At 50.0% G+C, this 20,910-nt stretch overlaps 1 protein-coding gene across 1 annotated transcript in view; it reads left to right on the forward strand.

Annotated features, from left to right (window-relative positions):
* The window catches only part of ift88 (intraflagellar transport 88 homolog), a 180,338-nt gene that overhangs the window by 12,967 nt on the left and 146,461 nt on the right, over nt 1-20,910 (forward strand). The window contains 1 exon segment of the mRNA XM_085999163.1: nt 18,528-18,581. Coding sequence (XP_085855289.1) covers nt 18,528-18,581 — 54 coding nt within the window.

Below are 20,910 nucleotides of genomic sequence, written 5' to 3' on the forward strand. Positions count from 1 at the left end.
TATGCCCCTCATCATTTTGTACACCTCAATCAGGTCCCCCCTCAGCCTTCTTTGCTCCAAGGAAAACAACCCCAGCCTGTCCAGCCTCTCTTCATAGCTGAGGCGCTCCATCCCAGGTAACATCCTGGTGAATCTTCTCTGCACCCTCTCCAAAGCAATCACATCCTTCCTATAGTGAGGCGACCAGAACTGCACACAGTACTCCAGCTGTGGCCTCACCAGCGTTTTGTACAGCTCCATCATAACCTCCCTGCTCTTATATTCTATGCCTCGGCTAATGAAGGCAAGTATCCCATATGCCTTTTTAACCACCTTATCTACCTGTTCCGCTGCCTTCAGGGACCTATGTACATGTACACCAAGGTCCCTCTGACCCTCTGTACTTCCTAGGGTCCTACCACTCATTGTGTATTCCCTTGCCTTATTTGTCCGTCCAAAATGCATCACCTCGCACTTTTCAGGGTTAAATTCCATTTGCCACTTTTCCGCCCATCTGACCAACCCGTTTATATCGTCCTGTAGCCTGAGGCTTTCCTCCTCGCAATTTACCACCCCACCAATTTTCGTTTCATCTGCGAACTTACTGATCATACCTTTTACATTCTCATCCAAATCATTTATGTAGATCACAAACAGCAAGGGACCCAGCACCGATCCCTGAGGTACCCCACTGGACACAGGCTTCCAGTCACAAAAGCAACCTTCGACCATCACCCTCTGCCTCCTGCCACTCAGCCAGTTTAGGATCCAACGCGCCAAGGCACCCTGGATCCCATGGGCTCTTACCTTCTTGACCAGTCTCCTATGCGGGACTTTGTCAAAAGCTTTACTGAAGTCCATGTAAACCACATCCACAGCATTTCCCTCATCCACCCCCCTAGTCACCCCCTCGAAAAATTCAATCAGATTTGTCAGACATGATTTACCCTTGACAAAGCCATGCTGACTATCCCCGATTAATCCTTGCCTCTCCAAGTGGAGACTAATTTTGTCCCTCAGAATTTTTTCCAATAATTTCCCTACCACAGATGTTAGGCTCACTGGCCTGTAATTCCCTGGTTTATCCCTGCTACCCTTCTTGAATAATGGTACTACGTTAGCTGTTCTCCAGTCCTCTGGTACATCCCCTGTGGCCAGAGAGGTTCTGAAAATTTGTGTCAGAGCCCCTGCAATCTCCTCCTTTGCCTCCCACAGCAGCCTGGGATACATCTCGTCCGGGCCTGGGGATTTATCCACTTTTTGGCCTGCTAAAACTGCTAGCACCTCCTCCCTCTCGATGCTAATATGTTCAAGTATGTCACAGTCCCCTTGCCCGATTTCTATGTCTGCATCGTCTTTCTCCATAGTGAACACAGATGCAAAAAATTCATTTAAAACCCCGCCTACCTCATCTGGCTCTACACACAGATTGCCACTTTGGTCCCTAATGGGCCCTACCCTTTCCCTGGTTATCCTCTTGCCCTTAATATACTTATAAAACATCTTAGGATTTTCCTTTATTTTGCTCGCCAGTGTTATTTCATGGCCCCTCCTCGCCCTCCTAATTTCTTTTTTAAGTACGCCCCTGCACTTTTTATACTCCTCTAGGGCTTCTTCCGTCTTTAGTCTTTTGTAACTGCCAAAAGCCCCCCTTTTATTCCTAATGCATTTTTGTATATCCCTTGTCATCCAAGGTTCCCTTTGCTTGTTGGTCCCACCCTTGACCTTTACAGGAACATGTTGGCGGTGTACTCTCTCTATTTCCCTTCTGAAAGTCTCCCACTGTTTTGATGTGGATTTTCCTATAAGTAGCTGCTCCCAGTCCACTTTGGCCAGATCCTGCCTTATCATATTAAAATCGGCCTTCCCCCAATTTAGAACCCTTATTTCCGGGCCGTCTTTGTCCTTTTCCATGACCACCTTAAATCTCACCGAATTATGGTCACTGTCGCCAAAATGCTCTCCTACTGACACTTCCACCACTTGCCCGGCTACATTCCCTAGAATTAGGTCCAGTACCGCCCCCTCTCTTGTAGGACTTTCTACATGTTGGCTCAAAAAGCTCTCCTGGATGCACTTTAAGAATTCTGCACCCTCTAAGCCTTTCACACTCTGACTATCCCAATTTATATTGGGGAAGTTGAAATCCCCCACTATTATTACCCTATTATTTTCGCACTTTTCTGAGATTTGCCTACATATCTGTTCCTCTATCTCCCCCTGACTGTTTGGGGGCCTATAGTACACTCCCAGCAAAGTGCTTGCCCCCTTTTTGTTTTTAAGTTCTACCCATATGGCCTCATTAGAGGAACCCGCTAATATATCATCCCTCCTTACAGCAGTAATTGACTCCTTAATTAATATTGCAACACCCCCTCCCCTTTTACACCCCCCTCTGTCTCGCCTGAAGATTCTATACCCCGGAATATTGAGCTGCCAGTCCTGACCCTCCCTCAACCATGTCTCCGTGATAGCAACAATATCGTACTCCCATGTGTTCAACAACAACTTCAGTTCATCCACCTTATTTGCAAGACTCCTTGCATTAAAATAAATGCCTTCCAGCCCTGCCATATTCTCTTTTGCCTTCACATATTTGCTCTGCCTTCCCAGCTGACTTGTTTTTCCCTCTGTATTTGGCTGTAAATCACCCCCTACTATAGCTCCACTCTGTACCCCATCCCCCTGCCAAGTTAGTTTAAACCCCCCCCAGCAGTGCTAGCAAACCTCCCCGCAAGGATATTGGTTCCCCTCTGGTTCAGGTGTAAATCGTCCGACTTGTACAAGTCCCACCTTTTCCAGAAGCAGACCCAGTGATCCAGGAAACTAAAGCCCTCCCTCCTGCACCATCCCTTTAGCCACGCATTCATCTGTTCTATCTTCCTATTCCTATACTCACTAGCACGTGGCACCGGGAGTAATCCAGAGATTACAACCCTTGAGGTCCTGCTCCTTAATCCTTCACCTAGCTCCCTAAATTCTTGCTGCAGGACCTCATCCCTCTTTTTACCTATGTCGTTGGTACCAATGTGGACCACGACCACTGGCTGTTCACCCTCCCCCTCCAGAATGCCCTGCAGCCGCTCAGTGACATCCTTGACCCTGGCACCAGGGAGGCAACAAACCATCCTGGATTCACGTCTACGGCCACAGAAACGCCTATCTGTTCCCCTTACTATAGAATCCTCTACCACTATTGCTCTCCCACTCTTTTTCCCCCCTTCCTGGGCAGCAGGAGCACCCCCAGTGCCAGGAAGTTGGCTGCTGCTGCCTTCCCCTGGTGAGTCATCCCCCTCAACAGTATCCAAAGCGGTATACTTGTTTGAAAGGGGGATGTCCGCAGGGGTTCCCTGCACTACCTGCCTGCCTTTGTTGCTCCGCCTGATGGTCACCCCCTGTGCTGCCCTACCCTGAGGTGTAAACAACTCGCTAAACGTGCTATCCACGAGCCTCTCAGCAGCCACTCCCTCACGGTCCTGCCAACGCGCCATCGGATTTCTATGGCGTCCAAGTCCCATTCAATGGACGTCGGCGGCTACTGTGTGGTGACCCTTTCGGTTAGGGGCACAGAATATAAAAATTTTAAACTTCTTGTCCTGCCCCGTCTTTGCGCTGCCGTGCTGCTAGGGTTGGATTTTCAGTGCCACCTTAAAAGTGTCACATTAGCATACGGTGGACCCCTCCCCCCACTCACAGTCTGCAACCAACACCTTTTAAATCGCCCGCCGCACACCACTTGCAGCCTTTCCACACTCAGAGTCCCCCCCCCTCCCTTGTTCGCTAACCTCACCCGCAACTGTAAACCCATCGCTACCAAGAGCAGACGGTACAGCGCCGGGGACAGAGCTTTTATTAGCTCTGAGGTGGAGCGGCTCCTGAAGGAGGGCATTATCGAAGGGAGCACCAGCCCCTGGCGAGCCCAGGTTGTAGTCGTTAAAACCACCGATAAAAGCCGCCTGGTCATTGACTACAGCCAAACCATAAACCGGTACACTCAGCTGGACGCATACTCCCTTCCTCACATATCTGATATGGTCAATCAGATTGCGCAATACAGAGTATTCTCCACCATTGACCTTAAGTCAGCATACCACCAACTCCCCATCCGCCATGAGGACCGCCAGTATACTGCCTTCGAGGCGAACGGCCGCCTCTACCACTTCCTTAGGGTTCCCTTCGGCGTCACCAACGGGGTTTCGGTCTTCCAAACGGAGATGGACCGGATGGTTGACCAGAACGCGCTGCAGGCCACCTTTCCCTACCTGGATAACGTCACCATCTGCGGCCACGACCAGCAGGACCATGACGCTAATCTAGAAAAATTCCTTCATACGGCCCAGCGGCTGAACCTAACGTACAATAAGGAGAAATGTATGTTTCGCACCAAACGCCTTGCCATTCTCGGCTGCGTAGTGGAGAACGGAGTCATCGGGCCCGACCCCGACAGAATGCGCCCCCTTATGGAGCTCCCCCTCCCCCACTGCCAAAAAGCACTGAAGAGATGCCTGGGGTTTTTCTCTTACTATGCTCAGTGGGTGCCCCACTATGCGGACAAAGCCAGACCCCTCATCAAATCCACCTCCATCCCCCTGACACCAGAGGCGTGTGCAGCCTTCACTCTTATCAAGAGCGATATTGCGAAGGCCACAATGCACGCAGTGGATGAGTCCATCCCCTTCCAAGTGGAGAGCGATGCATCCGACTTCGCCCTAGCTGCGACCCTTAACCAGGCGGGGAGACCCGTGGCCTTTTTCTCAAGGACCCTCCAGGGCCCCGAGATTCGACACTCCTCTGTCGAAAAGGAGGCCCAGGCTATTGTGGAAGCGGTGTGTCACTGGAGGCATTACCTGGCCGGAAAACGGTTTACCCTTCTCACTGACCAGCGTTCAGTTGTTTTTATGTTCAATAATAAGCAGAGGGGCAAAATCAAGAACGAGAAGATCTTGAGGTGGAGAATTGAACTCTCCACCTACAATTACGATATCTTGTACCGGCCCGGGAAACTCAATGAGCCCCCAGATGCCCTATCACGTGGTACATGCGCCAACGCGCAGGTTAATAGACTGCAGTCCCTCCACAATGACCTCTGCCACCCGGGGGTCACCAGGTTCTTCCATTTCATCAAATCCCGTAACCTGCCCTACTCCATCGAGGAGGTCAGGACCATGACCAGGAACTGCCAAATCTGTGCCGAGTGCAAACCGCATTTTTATAGGCCAGACAGAGCAAGCCTGATCAAGGCCACTCGCCCCTTCGAGCGCCTGAGCGTCGATTTTAAAGGGCCCCTCCCCTCCTCTGACCGCAACGTGTACTTCCTCAACATAATTGATGAGTACTCCCGTTTCCCGTTCGCCATCCCTTGCCCAGACATGACCAGTACCACGGTCATCAAATGTCTGAATGACCTCTTCGCCCTGTTCGGGTTCCCTAGCTATATACATAGCGACAGGGGCTCATCTTTCATGAGCGACGAACTTCGTCAGTACCTGCTCGCGAGAGGTATTGCTACGAGCAGGACCACCAGCTACAACCCCCGGGGGAACGGCCAGGTGGAAAGTGAGAACGCGACGGTTTGGAAGGCCATCCTCTTAGCCTTAAAATCTAAGGGCCTTCCGACCTCTCGCTGGCAGGAGGTCCTCCCTGCGGCGCTCCACTCCATCCGGTCACTGCTTTGTACTGCCACTAATGCCACCCCTCATGAGCAAATGTTCGTTTTCCCCAGGAAGTCCACATCGGGAACCTCGCTACCGATATGGCTGACTTCTCCTGGGCCCGTCCTACTGCGGAGGCACGTGAGGACCCATAAAACGGACCCCCTGGTCGAGAGGGTGAACCTCCTACACGCCAACCCCCAGTATGCCTACGTGGCGTACCCAGACGGGCGGGAGGACACGGTCTCCATACGAGACCTCGCACCCTCGGGTGCCCCTGAATTACCACCGTTATCCCCCACCACTTCTCCCAACCCAACCCCTGTAGACGGCATGCCGGAGCCCCAGGACCCTTCGTTGACCACCCAGACACCAGATTCGACGTTGGATACTGCACCACCGCCGCCGCCACCATGACGATCAGGACGTCATACAAGGCCTCCTGATAGACTTACCTACACGAACTTGTAGTACACTTCACCCCGCCGGACTAAATTTTAAACAAGGGGTGAATGTGGTAAACCACTGTTATTGTATCCTACTGTTATCGTTATTGCATATTGTTACCTCCGGTTGGCGCTGTGTACCAATGCATGCCTCAGCTGGCTCTGCCCACATGACCAGGTATAAAGGTGGGTGTTTCGGCAACCCACTTCCTTCTTGGAACCAGTTGGCCACGAAAGGCATGCTCTGTTCTTTAGTTAATAAAAACCTCTTCATTACTTTCCTAATTCGTCGCCTTTTATGGAGTAATTGATAAGCGTATCGCACCTCCAGTGCTAGGTCTAAAGGCATGTTTAGACATGGACCTCGTCAAGCTAGTGCTATCATTGACAGCACCAGTTGAGAAGCAGACAGTCATGGAGGAGTTTGCTGACGTTTTCAAAGGAATCGGACTATTCCCAGGTGAATGCACTATTCACCTTGACCCAGCAGCAACCCCTGTGATTTGCCCACCGAGAAGGATACCCCTTGCTCTACGTAGTCGCCTGAAGGAGGAGCTGCAGAGCATGGAGAATACAGAAATCATCGTCCGGGAAACAGAACCGACAGAGTGGGTCAACGCGTTAGTAGTGGTTGAGAAACCACGTACAGGCAAGCTCAGAGTCTGTCTCGACCCCAGAGATTTGAACAAGGCTATCAAACGCCCTCACTACCCTCTACCAACGCTAGATGACATCACACCCAAGCTAGTGGGAGCACGTTACTTCAGTGTAATGGACGCACGATCAGGATACTGGAATATCAAGCTCACGGAAGAGTCATCTAAGCTAACAATGTTCAACACACCATTTGGACGCTACCGATTTCTGCATTTACCATTTGGTCTTATCTCAGCTCAGGATGAATTCCAGTGGAAGATCGACGAAACCTATGAAGGCCTCGATGGAGTAAACGCAATCGTAGACGACATCCTCATCTATGGCAGGAATAGAGAGGAACACAACAGGAACCTCCGTGCGATGCTACAAAGATCACAAGAGAAAGGTTTCCAGCTTAACCCCGAGAAAAGCATAATCGGATCCACCGAGATCAGTTATTTCGGGCATCGCCTCTCAACTGATGGCATTAAGCCGGATCCAGAGAAAATCTCCGCCATCAAGAAGATGGAGCCGCCGAAGAACCGCGCAGAGCTAGAGACAGTACTAGGCATGGTTAACTACTTAGCTAAGTTTGCCCCGAGCCTCTCCGAAATCAACGCACCCATGCGTCAGTTGCTCAAACAATCCAATGAGTTCCTGTGGGACAAACAACATGACACAGCATTTCAGAAAATGAAAGACCTAATCACCAGAGAACCAGGACCAGTTCTTGCCTACTTCGACCCCAACAAAGAGCTCAGACTACAAATGGACGCGTCAAAGTATGGACTAGGTGCAGTATTACTGCAAGAAGGAAAGCCCATCGGCTACGCTTCCAGATCTCTCTCAGACAGTGAAATCAACTATGCTCAAATCGAGAAAGAGCTGTATGCAATTCTGTTTGGATGTAAGCGTTTCCGCCAGTACGTCTATGGCCGACAAGTCATTGTGGAATCCGACCACCAGCCCCTCGAGTCAATCATGAGGAAACCACTAGCCGCAGCCCCACCAAGGCTATAGAGAATGATCCTTCAGCTACAGAAGTATGACTTCACAATCATTCACCGTCCAGGCAAAGACATTCCTGTCGCAGACACGCTCTCCAGAAAGTCTCTTAGCTACCAGGACAGCAGCCTCAGTGAAGGCATGGATGTGCAGGTGCACATGGTGTACAACAGCTTACCTGTGAGTGACTCAGAACTGAAGGAGATCTGAGCAGCAACAGAGAAAGTTGCACAACTCACACTGCTGAGCAAAGTCATACATGAAGGATGGCCTGAGGAAAGGAGGAAATGCCCTCAGAGCATATCTGAATTCTGGAACCACAGAGACGAACTGTCACAAATCAACGGAATCATCTTCAAAGCGGAGAAAATCATCATTCCTACCAGTCTCGGAGAAGAGATGTTGAAAAAAATTCATGCTGGACATATGGGCATGGAAAAATGCAAACAAAGAGCATGTGACATTATGTTTTGGCCCGGAATGTGCAAACACATTGGGGACATTGTCGGAAAATGTTCCATTTGTCTAGAATGCCGCCCATCAAATGTCAAAGAGCCCATGATACCTCACCGTATCCCAGACAGGCCCTGGCAGGTCAGCTGCAAGCAAGTGCATGCAAAACGTGTACAGAGACAGCAACACCAAAAGAGATACTATGACAGGTCAGCTAGACTACTGCCACCGCTGCACAATGGAGAATCCGTCAGAATCCAGGAGCATGACTACTGGAAGCCAGCAGTCGTCATCCAGCCAGCTGACACTGAGCGATCGTATCACGTCCGCACCCCAGAAGGACAGGTGTACTACCGCAATCGCAGGCACCTCCTGAACACCAAGGAACAACACCGTCATTCCGACGAGAGGTCAAGCCTAGAGTTATCCTTGACTTGTGAACTGTCAAAGGGTGTAGGCGGATCGCTGCCCTAAAAAAACTGTACATCGTTATTGAAACGTTGCGATGTTTTCAGTGCTAGTTAAATGTTGAGTTACTTATATGTTGATGCTACTGAGAACATTATGTAGAAGAAAGGTTCAAAAGTAATGCATAACATTTTTCTTTTAAAAGAAAGGGGATGTAACATTTGCATATTGATTTATCATTGGCCCGCAGGCATCTGTAAGGAATACCTATTATATTCACATGTGATCACATGCTGAGTTGTCATTCGCCTACAGGCATCTGTAAGGACTGCTATTGTTTAGAAGACCCAGGGGTCCTGACTCCATCTTGTCCACACGGTGCTGTATTGATTGAGAAAGCTTACAGACCTGATGCTTCATTAAAGAGTTTAAACTGTAATACTCCGTTGTCCTGCAATTTATTAGTTTTGTACAAAGTGTGCAAAACAAGACAGAGAGATTGGGAGGTTCACAGTGGGTTAGCACACTGGCCTTTCAGCTGAGAGCTGGGTGAAAACTCAGATTACGTTGATGGATGAAATCTTCACTCTCTCTGGCTGCAAAGATATTTCGTAAGATTAGTTTTGACACTTCCTTCCCAGCATCTATTAAGTTGATCCATAGTGGAAAGCAGCCCCTATCACAGCACCAAATGGCAATCTCATTCAGACAAGACATAACAATAGCTGGTGTAGGAGATGGAAAAAATTACTTGGTGCAATGCAGCATGTGTATTTTTCTGAGGTTGGGATTAAACCATGTAGCGAGTTCTGCCCTGTTTTTCATCTGCGTGCTTCTTGCTGAAAATGAGTAATTATATAGCAAAAGTGTTCCATTCCCAGTGATGCCTCTTGCCTTAATGCATGCATGAAATTTGCATACAGATTTTTGTGCACCTACACTTGGATTCATCTGTTTCAGTTTTATATTTAATGTCAGTGATGTATAGGTGAGCATTTGTATGTATGCAGTTACTAGAAATTTCTTGTCTTTGCCACATCTTTTATATATAAATGTTTTAGTGAAGTAAACGGTAGGGGTAAATACTCTGGCCTAAAAATTCGGTTGCTTTGTGTCTCCCATTAACGCCCTCTTAGGGCGCTAATGGTGCGCAAAGCAACTAGTGCCTGGGCGTGGCGCTGCCAACATCTCCCGCGAAATTCAGCGGGAGGTTAGCGGTGATGGTAACAGTTAGCGCCCTGCAGTGCTGCGCCGCTGGCGATGACGTCGTCACTGTGCACAGCACCCCGCTCGCGCCCCGGCCACGATCTTCGGTAGCGCCCCCTGACTTACCGCCGGACACTATGTCCGACGGGGTCAGTGGGGCATACCTACCGGCCGGGGTGGCGCAAGTTAAAGGGGAGGTGCCGGGCGGCTATTTTTGTTGCTGGCCGCCTCCCCTTTAAGAAGGGGAGGAAGGCCTGCAGTACCATGGCGTGACGTGCGCTGCGGCATGTAGCACCGCGATATTCACTTGCAGCAGCCCATGAGGGAGGTGGGGCGCTTCCAGTAGCACCCCGCTTCCCTCTTGGGGCGCTACCGGTGAATTTCGGCCGTGGGGGTGCTAATTCTTTCGGGGTGCTAAAAGTAGCACCCCAGCGAAGTTAGCACTCCGAAGGGGGCGCGACTCAATTTTTCCCCCTATGAACTTACTAGCAGAATCATAAAAATATGTGTTACATATTGGTCAGGTGAGTGGGTGATTGCCCATGGTGTTACACAAAGTAAATTATTTCTATCTTACCTGTCTCTACTGTCTTGGTGTTGCTGTTTTTCTCTCTGTCTCTCTTCCTCTGGTTCAGTCTTTCTGTCTCTACTTCTGCTTCTCTCCCCTAGAGATGAGCTGCAATCGCCTCTAATTAATCATTGGGAAGACCGAAGCTGCTGTCTTTGGCCCCCACCAGAAACTCCATTCCTCCGCCACAGATTCCATCCCCCTCCATGGCTACTGTCTCAGGCTGAACCAGACTGTTCAAAACCTTACCGTCCTATTTGACCCTGAGCTGATCTTCTGACCCCCATATCCTCTCCATCACAAAGACCGCCATCTCCACCTCCGTAGAATCGCCCGTCTCCACCTTTGCTTCAGTTTATCTGCTGCTGAAACCCTCATCTATGTATTTGTTACCTCTAGACTCGACTATTCCAATGTTCTCCTGGCCGGCCTACCATCTTCCACCCTCCATATGCTTGAGTTCATCCAAAACTCTGCTGCCAGTATCCTAACCTGCACCAATTTTGCTCACTCATCATCCCGTGCTCTCTGACATATATTGGCTCCTAAACCACTGAGTACTCAATTCTATAATTCTGATTCTCATGTTCAAATCCCTCCATGGCCTTGCTCCTCACTATCTCTAACCTCCACCAGCCCTACAACCTCCAAGAACTCTGTGTTGTGCCAATTCTGGCCTCTTTTGTATCTCTGACTTCCTTCGCCCCTCCATTGGTTGCCATGCCTTCATAGTCTAGGCCCCAAACCTCCCACCTCCAGCTCTCGCTCCTCCTTTAAGACCCCCCTTAAAACCTATCTCTTTAATCAAGCTTTTAGTCACTTCTCTTAATGTCTTCTTCTTTGGTCAGTGTCTGATTACGCTCCTGTGAAGCGTCTTGGGACTTCATTCCGACAGTAAAGTTGCTATATAAATACAAGTTGTTGTTGTTAACTCTCCTATTTGCTTCTCTGTCTCTTGTTTTTCTTTCCTTTTGTGGGGAGGTAATGGAAAGGTTTGAGGAAATCAGTGTGGAATGAGGAAAGAACATCCCGGCCTGCCTTTCTCCCTATTTGTGCCTTTCTCTGTTTTTATCTGTCTGTCCCTCTCTCATAAGTGTTAGAAATTAGAATCTCTCTTACAGGTGTAAACCAATAGTATTGAACTTTTTAAATTTTCAACAAAACACAGATGAGGTAATTAGCTGGCTTCAAAATACAACTTTTTTTTGAAAATTGAATTAACATTACATGAAAAAATACTTTTTCTCTCCCTCGTGCATGCTTGCATACTTTTTTTCTCTCATGTTTTCTCATAAACCCTTTCTCTCTGACCCCAGTCTCTCTCTCTCACCCCATCTCTCTGGTCCTTATCTGTCACTGTCCCAGTCTCTCTCTTCCCCTGACCCCAGACTCTTTCACTTTCTAAAGTTGATAGAACACAAAAAAAGGCGACAACAGTTGTATAATCAGAATGCTATATTTTCCCACTCTTTGTTACATACAGGCTCCTTTTTGAGGAATCTGAATTTGAAATTTGTCCTTAAGCTTTTCTTAGCAAATGTTTTTCCAAATTATTAGCAGAAATTGCTAGAAGCTAATGGAAGAAATATTCCTCGCTATAGCTGATTAAACAGTACTGATGCATCCTAGGAAGTTGGGAACAATGCACATGCTGAGACTGCACAATTCAAATTTAGCTCACCATGTCACAATATTAAGTACAAGCCCAGGCTTTTAAAAGAAACTGAGGCCTTCAAATAAAAATTTTAATGAAGTAATTAAAAGACACAAAATACAATTTAATGGATAAATGTAATCATGTTATTCCAAAATGTATCCATTTTTGAATTTTTTATTTTCATTTAACCGTTATTTTGAACATTAAGAATAGCTGCAATTATTCTCTTCAGCCAGCTAACAATACACAGGTAAAAATGTCAAAAATAAGATTTGTAGCATAATAAAGCGATTACAAAATTATTTCACAATAACATGATTTGACTTGCCAAAAAAGTTCTCTTGTGTCTTTGAGTACCTTTGTTAACATTTTTACTCGGAGTTTGCAGCCTCTCTGAAATGCCTGGTGTTTAAATTGATATTCTCTCAGAGCTATCACTATCAGCTGAAGAGAGTTAACAACTACACTTGTGCTTGGAGTTCACAGTGTCTGCAGCATGAGCACATGCACTGTGTAGAATCTCCAACATGCATCTGTATAATTCTGTCAGGTAACCTGAGCAATAACTCCCATTATTTCTTTCATCAGGCTGTAACAGTAACTGAGTTTGTTTTTCCCAACTACTTCAAAGCAAGCTGGAGCATGAATTTTATAACTTTTTTGGAGGGAAGTTTAGACAGGAAAATTATTCTCATCAAATGCTTATATTTAATGTAAAGGAATAACTTTGAGGCTCCACTCCTGGTGTGGAGCCTTGCTTGCATTGAACACAGCAGTAGACATAGGAGTACAACATTGTAGCCCTGATTTTTCTGATCCGCTCTCACACGAGTGAGGCTTCTAATCGGGAACAGAACCATACAAAATGATCCTTTAACTATCAGCTTGGCTACGTTGGTGGGATACTCACCTGATTCAGAAGTTTGTGGGTTCACGCCCCACTTCAGGACTTGGCTGACATTTCAGTATATATTACTGAAGGTCATGCCACATTGTCGGAGATTCCATCCTTCAGATGAGTTGTTAAATCGAAGCTCTGTCTGCCTGTTCAGGTTTGGGTTCATAGCCCGTTTCCCAGAATCGGGGGTACCTTTCCTGAGCTATGCCTCCCAACAGCCCGGGGGATCAGCTGTTTAAAATTCCCGCCGCAGTGCCCCCCTCCATCACTGGCTGCTGTTAAAGCCTCAGGCTTGGTGACGTTACCCAACCACCAGTGCAGGGAGCCGTGACCGTGTGGCGTGCATTCGGCAATGGGCTGGAGAGTCGGGAATCGGGAGGCTTCGGAATCGCGGGTGTTGGCATTGGGGGAGTCTCTGAACTCGTGAGGGCTCTGAAATCGGGGGGATTGAAATCAGGGGAGGTCTGAAATCGAGGCGAGCTTGAAATCGGAGGGCTCGAGAGTGGGGGGAGGAAAAGAGACTGGGGGATCAAGGGAAGACTGGGGAATGGGGCTCAGGGGAGAGATGGGGAATGGGGGCTTGAAGAGAGGGAGACGGGAATGGGGGCTTGAAGAGAGGGAGACGGGAATAGGGGCTCGGGGGAGAGATGGGTAATTAGGGGATGGGAAGTCATGGGAGAGAGAGGGACTAGTGGTCTGGGGATTGGGGCTCAAGCAAGTGGTGGGGGGTGGAGAATGAGTTGGGGGTGGGCGTGGGGGCCAGCATTTCCCACAGAGCTGCGAGCAGCAGCAACAGCAAGGTGGTGAGTGGGAGCGGCACTGAGAGGAGTAGCCAGTAAAGGTGTGAGTGAAACCTAGAGACCTTGCTGTGGGTAAATGGTGAAAAATTATTTTCATTGCTGGGCGAATGGGGAACTAGAAATGTTGGTGCTAAGCTGAGTTTAGGACGATGTGCCCTGTGAGAAGTGTCCCAAACACTGAGCCCGCTGACCTATGTGTGATCTTTTGGTTCGGTTCGGTTCAGTTCAGCTCAGTCTGTGCTGCCCAGTTTAAGAATCATTGAAATTTTACGGCACAGAAGGAGACCATTCGGCTCATCGTGTCTGCGTTGTTTGAAAGAGCTATCCAGCCTAATCCCACTTTCCAGCTCTTGGTCCGTAGCCTTGTAGGTTACGGCAGTTCAAGTGAATATCCAAGTACTTTTTAAATGTGATGAGGGTTTCTGCCTCTACCACCCTTTCAGGCAGTGAGTTCCAGACCCCCACCATCTTCTGGGTGAAAAAAGTTCTCCTCAACTCCCCTCTAATCCTTCACCAATTACTTTAAATCTATGCCCCCTGGTTATTGACCTCTCTGCTAAGGGAAATAGGTGCTTCCTATCCACTCTATCTAGGCCCCTCATAATTTTATACACCTCAATCAAGTCTCTCCTCAGCCTCCTCTGTTCCAAAGAAAACAACCCCAGGCTCGCCAATCTTTCCTCATCGCTAAAATTCTCCAGTCCTGGCAGCATCCTCATAAATCTCCTCTATACCCTCTCGAGTGCAATCACATCTTTCCTGTAAGGTGGTGACCAGAACGTGTGACGTCCAAGTACAGATCAGCTGTGAATTAGGTTTCGAGTTCAAAGTTGACACCTTCACACGGAATAGGAGTCCAAACCAGAGGCCAAGGAGATAGGGAGAGAGATCGGGCCTTTTATAAGTGGCCGAATGGGGAGCCTGACCGCACCTTGCGCAGTGCGGGTGATTCGGGCTACAGTTTCAGGGTGAATATCAGCAGGTTTTAGGATTACTACTAATTACAGGTTACATATAGACTATCAGTGAGTTATTGCTTTATTGTTGGTTAAGAGGGGAATCTGAGTTTTACCACTTCACTACTAGTTATCCGTGCAATTTCAATGTGTTACCAATAGTTACTGGTGGAATCAAAGTTCCTTCCGTTTCCCCTCTGCGAATCGCTTCCCCATCTTAGGATTCCCTCACCCCTGGTCTCCCCGCTTCCCCGCCCTCGGTCTCCCCGCTTCCCCGCCCTCGGTCTCCCCGCTTCCCCGTCCTCGGCCTCCCCGCTTCCCCGCCCTCGGTCTGCCCACTTCGCCGCCCTCGGTCTCCCCGCTTCCCCGCCCTCGGTCTCCCCGCTTCCCCGCCCTCGGTCTCCCCGCTTCCCCGTCCTCGGTCTCCCCGCTTCCCCGTCCTCGGTCTCCCCGCTTCCTCGCCCTCGGTCTCCCCGCTTCCCCGTCCTCGGTCTCCCCGCTTCGCCGCCCTCGGCCTTCCCGCCCTCGGTCTCTCCGCTTCCCCGCCCTCGGCCTTCCCGCCCTCGGTCTCCCCGCTTCCCCGTCCTCGGCCTGCCCGCTTCCCTGTCCTCGGTCTCCCCGCTTCCCTGTCCTCGGTCTCCCCGCTTCCCCGCACTCGGCCTTCCCGCCCTCGGTCTCTCCGCTTCCCCGCCCTCGGCCTCTCCGCTTCCCCGCCCTCGGCCTCCCCGCTTCCCCGCCCTCGGCCTCCCCGCTTCCCCGCCCTCGGCCTCCCCGCTTCCCCGCCCTCGGCCTCCCCGCTTCCCCGCCCTCGGCCTCCCCGCTTCCCCGCCCTCGGCCTCCCCGCTTCCCCGCCCTCGGCCTCCCCGCTTCCCCGCCCTCGGCCTGCCCGCTTCCCCGCCCTCGGCCTCCCCGCCCTCGGCCTGCCCCCTTCCCCGCCCTTGGCCTGCCCGCTTCTTCGGCCTGCCCGCCTCCCCGCCCTCGGCCTGCCCGCCTCCCCGCCCTCGGCCTGCCCGCCTCCCCGCCCTCGGCCTGCCCGCCTCCCCGCCCTCGGCCTGCCCGCCTCCCCGCCCTCGGCCTGCCCGCCTCCCCGCCCTCGGCCTCCCCGCCTCCCCGCCCTCGGCCTGCCCGCCTCCCCGCCCTCGGCCTGCCCGCCCTCGGCCTGCCCGCCTCCCCGCCCTCGGCCTGCCCGCCTCCCCGCCCTCGGCCTGCCCGCCTCTCCGCCCTCGGCCTGCCCGCCTCCCCGCCCTCGGTCTCCCCGCTTCCCCGCCCTCGGCCTCCCCGCCTCCCCGCCCTCGGCCTCCCCGCCTCCCCGCCCTCGGCCTCCCCGCCTCCCCGCCCTCGGCCTGCCCGCCTCTCCGCCCTCGGCCTGCCCGCCTTTCCGCCCTCGGCCTGCCCGCCTCCCCGCCCTCGGCCTGCCCGCCCTCGGCCTGCCCGCCTCCCCGCCCTCGGCCTGCCCGCCTCCCCGCCCTCGGCCTGCCCGCCTCTCCGCCCTCGGCCTGCCCGCCTCTCCGCCCTCGGCCTGCCCGCTTCCCCGCCCTCGGCCTGCCCGCTTCCCCGCCCTCGGTCTCCCCGCTTCTCCGCCCTCGGTCTCCCCGCTTTCCCGCCCTCGGTCTCCCCGCCTCCCTGCCCTCGGTTTCCCCTCTTCAACTGCTCATGGGTGCCCTCCTAGTTCTCAGAACTTGTCGCACAACGGCTGCTGGTGCGCAACCACGAGCAAACAAACTCAACTGTAGGGGACCCAACCTTTATAAAGTAAATGCAATAACATTTGTATAAGTCATGTGGTCAGATGTCATGTGATTGGGCATGTGATGTGGTATGTAGTACAGGAAATTCTCGTTTAAATGGCACCTAAATATCTGGAATTCTCTATTAACCGGCAAAATTCATACTCCGAAAACACCTCAGTAACCGGAAATGTTGCCGTGTCAGAGTCCGAGTATCCCGTGGTGGCCGAGTTAGCCACTACTCGGCTTCTTGGCACTGTCAGAAGTCTGAACACCTCAGTAACAGGAGTCTGACTCTTTGTTTGTTAAAAATAGCCTCGGTATATAACCCTCTCCGTCATCCGGAATTTTTAATCAACTGGCACCATCCTGGTCCCATTGGTGCCGGATACCAGAGAGTTTCCTGTACATGAAGGGAGATGTTCTGAGTCATTGCACACCGCAAGTTCTTTGGAAAATCAGAGGCAGTGAGCCAATGATTTCCAATGCACACTCATGCCATACAAGGTACTTCACCATGAGCAAGAATTTGGAAATTCACCCTAGAGAGCACACACTTAAATTATGTTTCTACCCCTTATTTCAGCATAGAACCTGGTTGTTCCACAATATGTTGCTGTAGCAAAACTGCAAATTCTGTCTCTCATTATGAAATAGCACAAAAATTAGAAATTATTATTTTGGATTCTGCCTACCAACTGGCTGAGTGGAAATACAACCAAATAAGATAACTATATATTTGTAATTCTACTACACTCAAATGTTACCCAAAGATTTTAGCCCTAAAATTTCTGGGGATCAGCACTGCCAGTGCAAGTGCTTCACCCTAGTCTATGCTGGAGACTATGCCCGAAATCATGGGGACTAGGTCATTTGCATAGCCAGGACCGACAGCCAACATCTGCACGGGTGAATCAGCACGGTCTACCCTGATTGACCCTTGTAAGGCAAAACAGCCCACAACTGCTTTGCTTTAGGTCCATCTCTTAAAGTCTACCCTCCCAGAAAAACAAACCGTACCATCTCTAGTTTTGAAAGTGCCCAGTGGACATTTTCCTAAGTCTCTGCTTCACATGGTACAGAGCAGTGGTCTGACCATTAAAGCTTCTCTTCCTTCTAGTGTATTGGTCTTTGCCTCTGTTGCCTCTCTCCTATGGTCAGCTGATTTTGGAAGTTCACAGTGGGATATATTTTTCCTGTTTTATACTCATAGGGCTAAAAATTGAGTAGCGCCTCAATTGGGGCGCTAACTTCGCCGGGGCGCTAAACCGGAAAAATTAGCGTCCCGCGCCGGAAATTGAGTGGTTGCGCCCTAAGAGGGAAGTGGGGTGCTACTGGAAGTGCCCCGCATCCCTCTTGGGGCGCTGTGAGTCAATATTGCGGCGTTATGTGCCCCAGCACCACACGCTGTGGCACATCGCACTGCGATATTGCAGGCCTTCCTCCCCTTCTTAAAGGGGAGGGGCCTTGTGCAGCGCAACCTGGGGCCCAGCTGGGCCCCCGGGGATCGGGAGTGCAGGCAAAAGAGCCTGGCACTCAAGAGAAGTGCCGGGCTCTTGGAGCGCAGCCAGCACTCTGCGGTGGGGGGGGGGGGGCGGGGGGGGGCGTTTCAGGAGGTCTGGGACGGGAGCGCAGGCAGGTGCTGCCAGACGGCCAGCAACAAAAATGGCCGCTCCGCACCTCGCCTTTAAATTGCACCTCCCCGGCCGCAGGTACGCCCCCCTGACCCCGTCGGACATAGCGTCCGGCAGTAAGTCAGGGGGCGTTCCCGAAGATCGTGGCTGGGGCATGAGCGGGGCGCTGCGCACGCCAATGATGTCATCGCCAGCGGCGCAGCACCGCAGGGCGCTACCGGTTAGCGCCACCACTAACCTTCCGCTGAATTTTGCGGGGGGGCGTGGGCAGTGCCGCGTCTGGGTGCTAGTTGCTTTGCATCCCGTTAGCGCCCTCTTAAGGCGCTAACGGGAGGCGCAACCAACTGAATTTTTCCCTCATAGCATTTTTAAAATAACATTAGTACCTAAAAGAAAAGTAAGCCCAGTATGAGAAGTCTTAAAGTACTCACTTAATATGACTTCTCTTGTATAATTATATTACTATATTAAGTGTATTTTAACCAATGTTTTTCAAAATACAGGCAAGGGTGCCATTGGCCTCTTCAATGGGAAGGCCTGCAACTGGGGCTATTCAGGTAAGATAGTAATCAACTTATTTTTAATTATCTACTGGACACAGTTTTTCTGTATAATCAATAACAGATTATTACTCAATAATAAACCTTCATCCTGGTTAACATTCTACCCTTCATGTTGTTGTGTTATAATTTTGAATCATGGAATCATAGAATAATACAGCACAGAAGGAGGCCATCCGGCCCATTGTGCCTGTGAAATCTTTGAAAGTGATAACCAAATTAATCCCACTCCCCTTCTCTTTCCCCATAGCCCTGCAATGTTTCCACTTCAAGTATTTACCCATTGTGATTGGTGTTTGCTAATGGTTCCCATTCCATGCATCCCATGTTCCACTCCCGCTGGCTGGATTTCCTGTTCACTGCAACCCCCATCCCAAGTTGGCTAGCTTTCTCATGCCTCGAACTTCCATCCTCTGCTAGATGACTTTCCCATGCCTTCAACCCCTCCTGTCCTGCTGATCTGTATTCCCCTTCCTCAGGACTCCCCTACCCCATACTTGATGGCTTCCTGTGCCTTAACCCACACTACCTCCATTAACTGAATTATCTGGACCTTGCCCTCTTCCCTTCTACCCACCCTGCTCTTCCCTTCATCCACCCTCTCCTCTCCTACTCCGTTGCTCCTCCTACTTCATCTCCCCTATCCCCTCATCCCCATTCCCCATCTCAGTCCAATTATCCGCCCATCCCTTAAGCTGCTTAGATAAATATTGCCCTTGGTACTGACTTCCCATGTGCAATGCCGTGGGAGATTGACCAGTTATATATTAAAAAATGGTAAGAGGGTCTCAAAATTTAATGCAGTACTTGTTATGCCAGTAGGTGGCAGTGTGATAGGGATTGTCAATGTGAAGTGTTACAAATGTTAGTAACTTGCATCTCTGCCTGTACAGTAATCAAGTGCTCGTTCCCTCTGGAACTTGTGGCCTGCATAGAAAGATGAAAGTTGGGGCCAATTAAGTTTTTTATTAGAAAAATTGTGGCATATTCATTTTTTTTAAACAGAGCCTATCAGTTTTTTAAAATATTGAGTGCCCATTCAAATTTCTAAAAATTGGGGACTATTAATTTTTAAAAAAAGTAGTGCTAATTATTTGTTTTTGATACCAGGCCATATTAATCTAAAATTGGGATATTGATTTAAAAAAAGTGTGGCCACTTCAAATTAACAATTTGCATTTATATCAAAGAATGATATAGCACAGAAGGAGGCCATCATTGAAAGAGCTATACAATTATTTCCATTCCCTGCTCTTTCCCCATAGCCCTGCGAATGTTTCCATTTCAAGTATTTATCCAATTCCTTTTTGAAAGTTATTATTGAATCTGCTTCCACCACCCTTTCAGGCAGTGCATTCCAGATCATCATAACTCACTGTGTAAAAAAACGTTTCCTCATGTCACCTCTGGTTCTTTTGCCAATTATCTTAAATCTGTGTCCTCTGATTGCCGACCCTTAATTTCATCTGCCACTTGTCTGTTCATTTCACCAATCTGTCTATGTTCACCTGAAGTCTGTTACTATACTCTTCACTGTTTACTACATTTCTGAGTTTCATGTCATCTGCAAACTTTGAAATTATGCCCTGTATAAATACCCAAGTCTAGGTCATTAATATATATCAAAAAGAGTGGTGGTCCCAACACCGACCCCTGGGGGACACCACCGCACACTTCCCTCCAGTCTGAAAAACAACTGTTCACCACTGCTGTCTGCTTTCTGTTGCTCAGCCAATTTTAGATCCACGCAGCCACTGCCCCTTTAATCCCATATAGCGCTTTTAACGTAGTAGAACTTCCGAAGGTGCTTCACAGGACCGTTATCAGATAAACTTTGACACCTAGCTACCTAAGGAGATATTTGAACAGGTGACTTAAAAGCTTGGTCAAAGAGGTTTAAGGAGCATCTTAAAGCAGGAGAGGTAGAGAAGGTCTAGGCAGGGAATTCCAGAGCTTAGGGCCGCCAATGGAGAGGCGAAGGAAATCGGGGATGTACAAGAGGCCAGAATTGGAGGAATTCAGAGTTCTCAGAGGGTTGTCGGACTGGAAGATAATTAATTAATTAAATCAGAAACCTCTTTGGATAGTCTGTTTTCCCCTCCCCCTGACTGAGATATTTTACGCTTCCCTCCCCCTCCCCCCCGAGGATCACTTCCTACTTACCCAACTCCTAAGGTATTTTTCCTATCCTTTCCCTGCTGAGATACTTTCCCTACCACCTCCTCCCTCTCTCTGCCCTCATCCTCCCCATGTACCATATTTCTTCCCCCCTCCTCTTTCTCCCCCTTATTCCAATTATCCCCTCTGACCTGACAACACTTTGGGG

Source organism: Somniosus microcephalus, chromosome 10 (assembly GCF_052327205.1).
Source record: "Somniosus microcephalus isolate GS21.2 chromosome 10, FLI_Smic_1.0, whole genome shotgun sequence".
In the NCBI taxonomy this organism is placed as follows: Eukaryota; Metazoa; Chordata; class Chondrichthyes; order Squaliformes; family Somniosidae; genus Somniosus; species Somniosus microcephalus.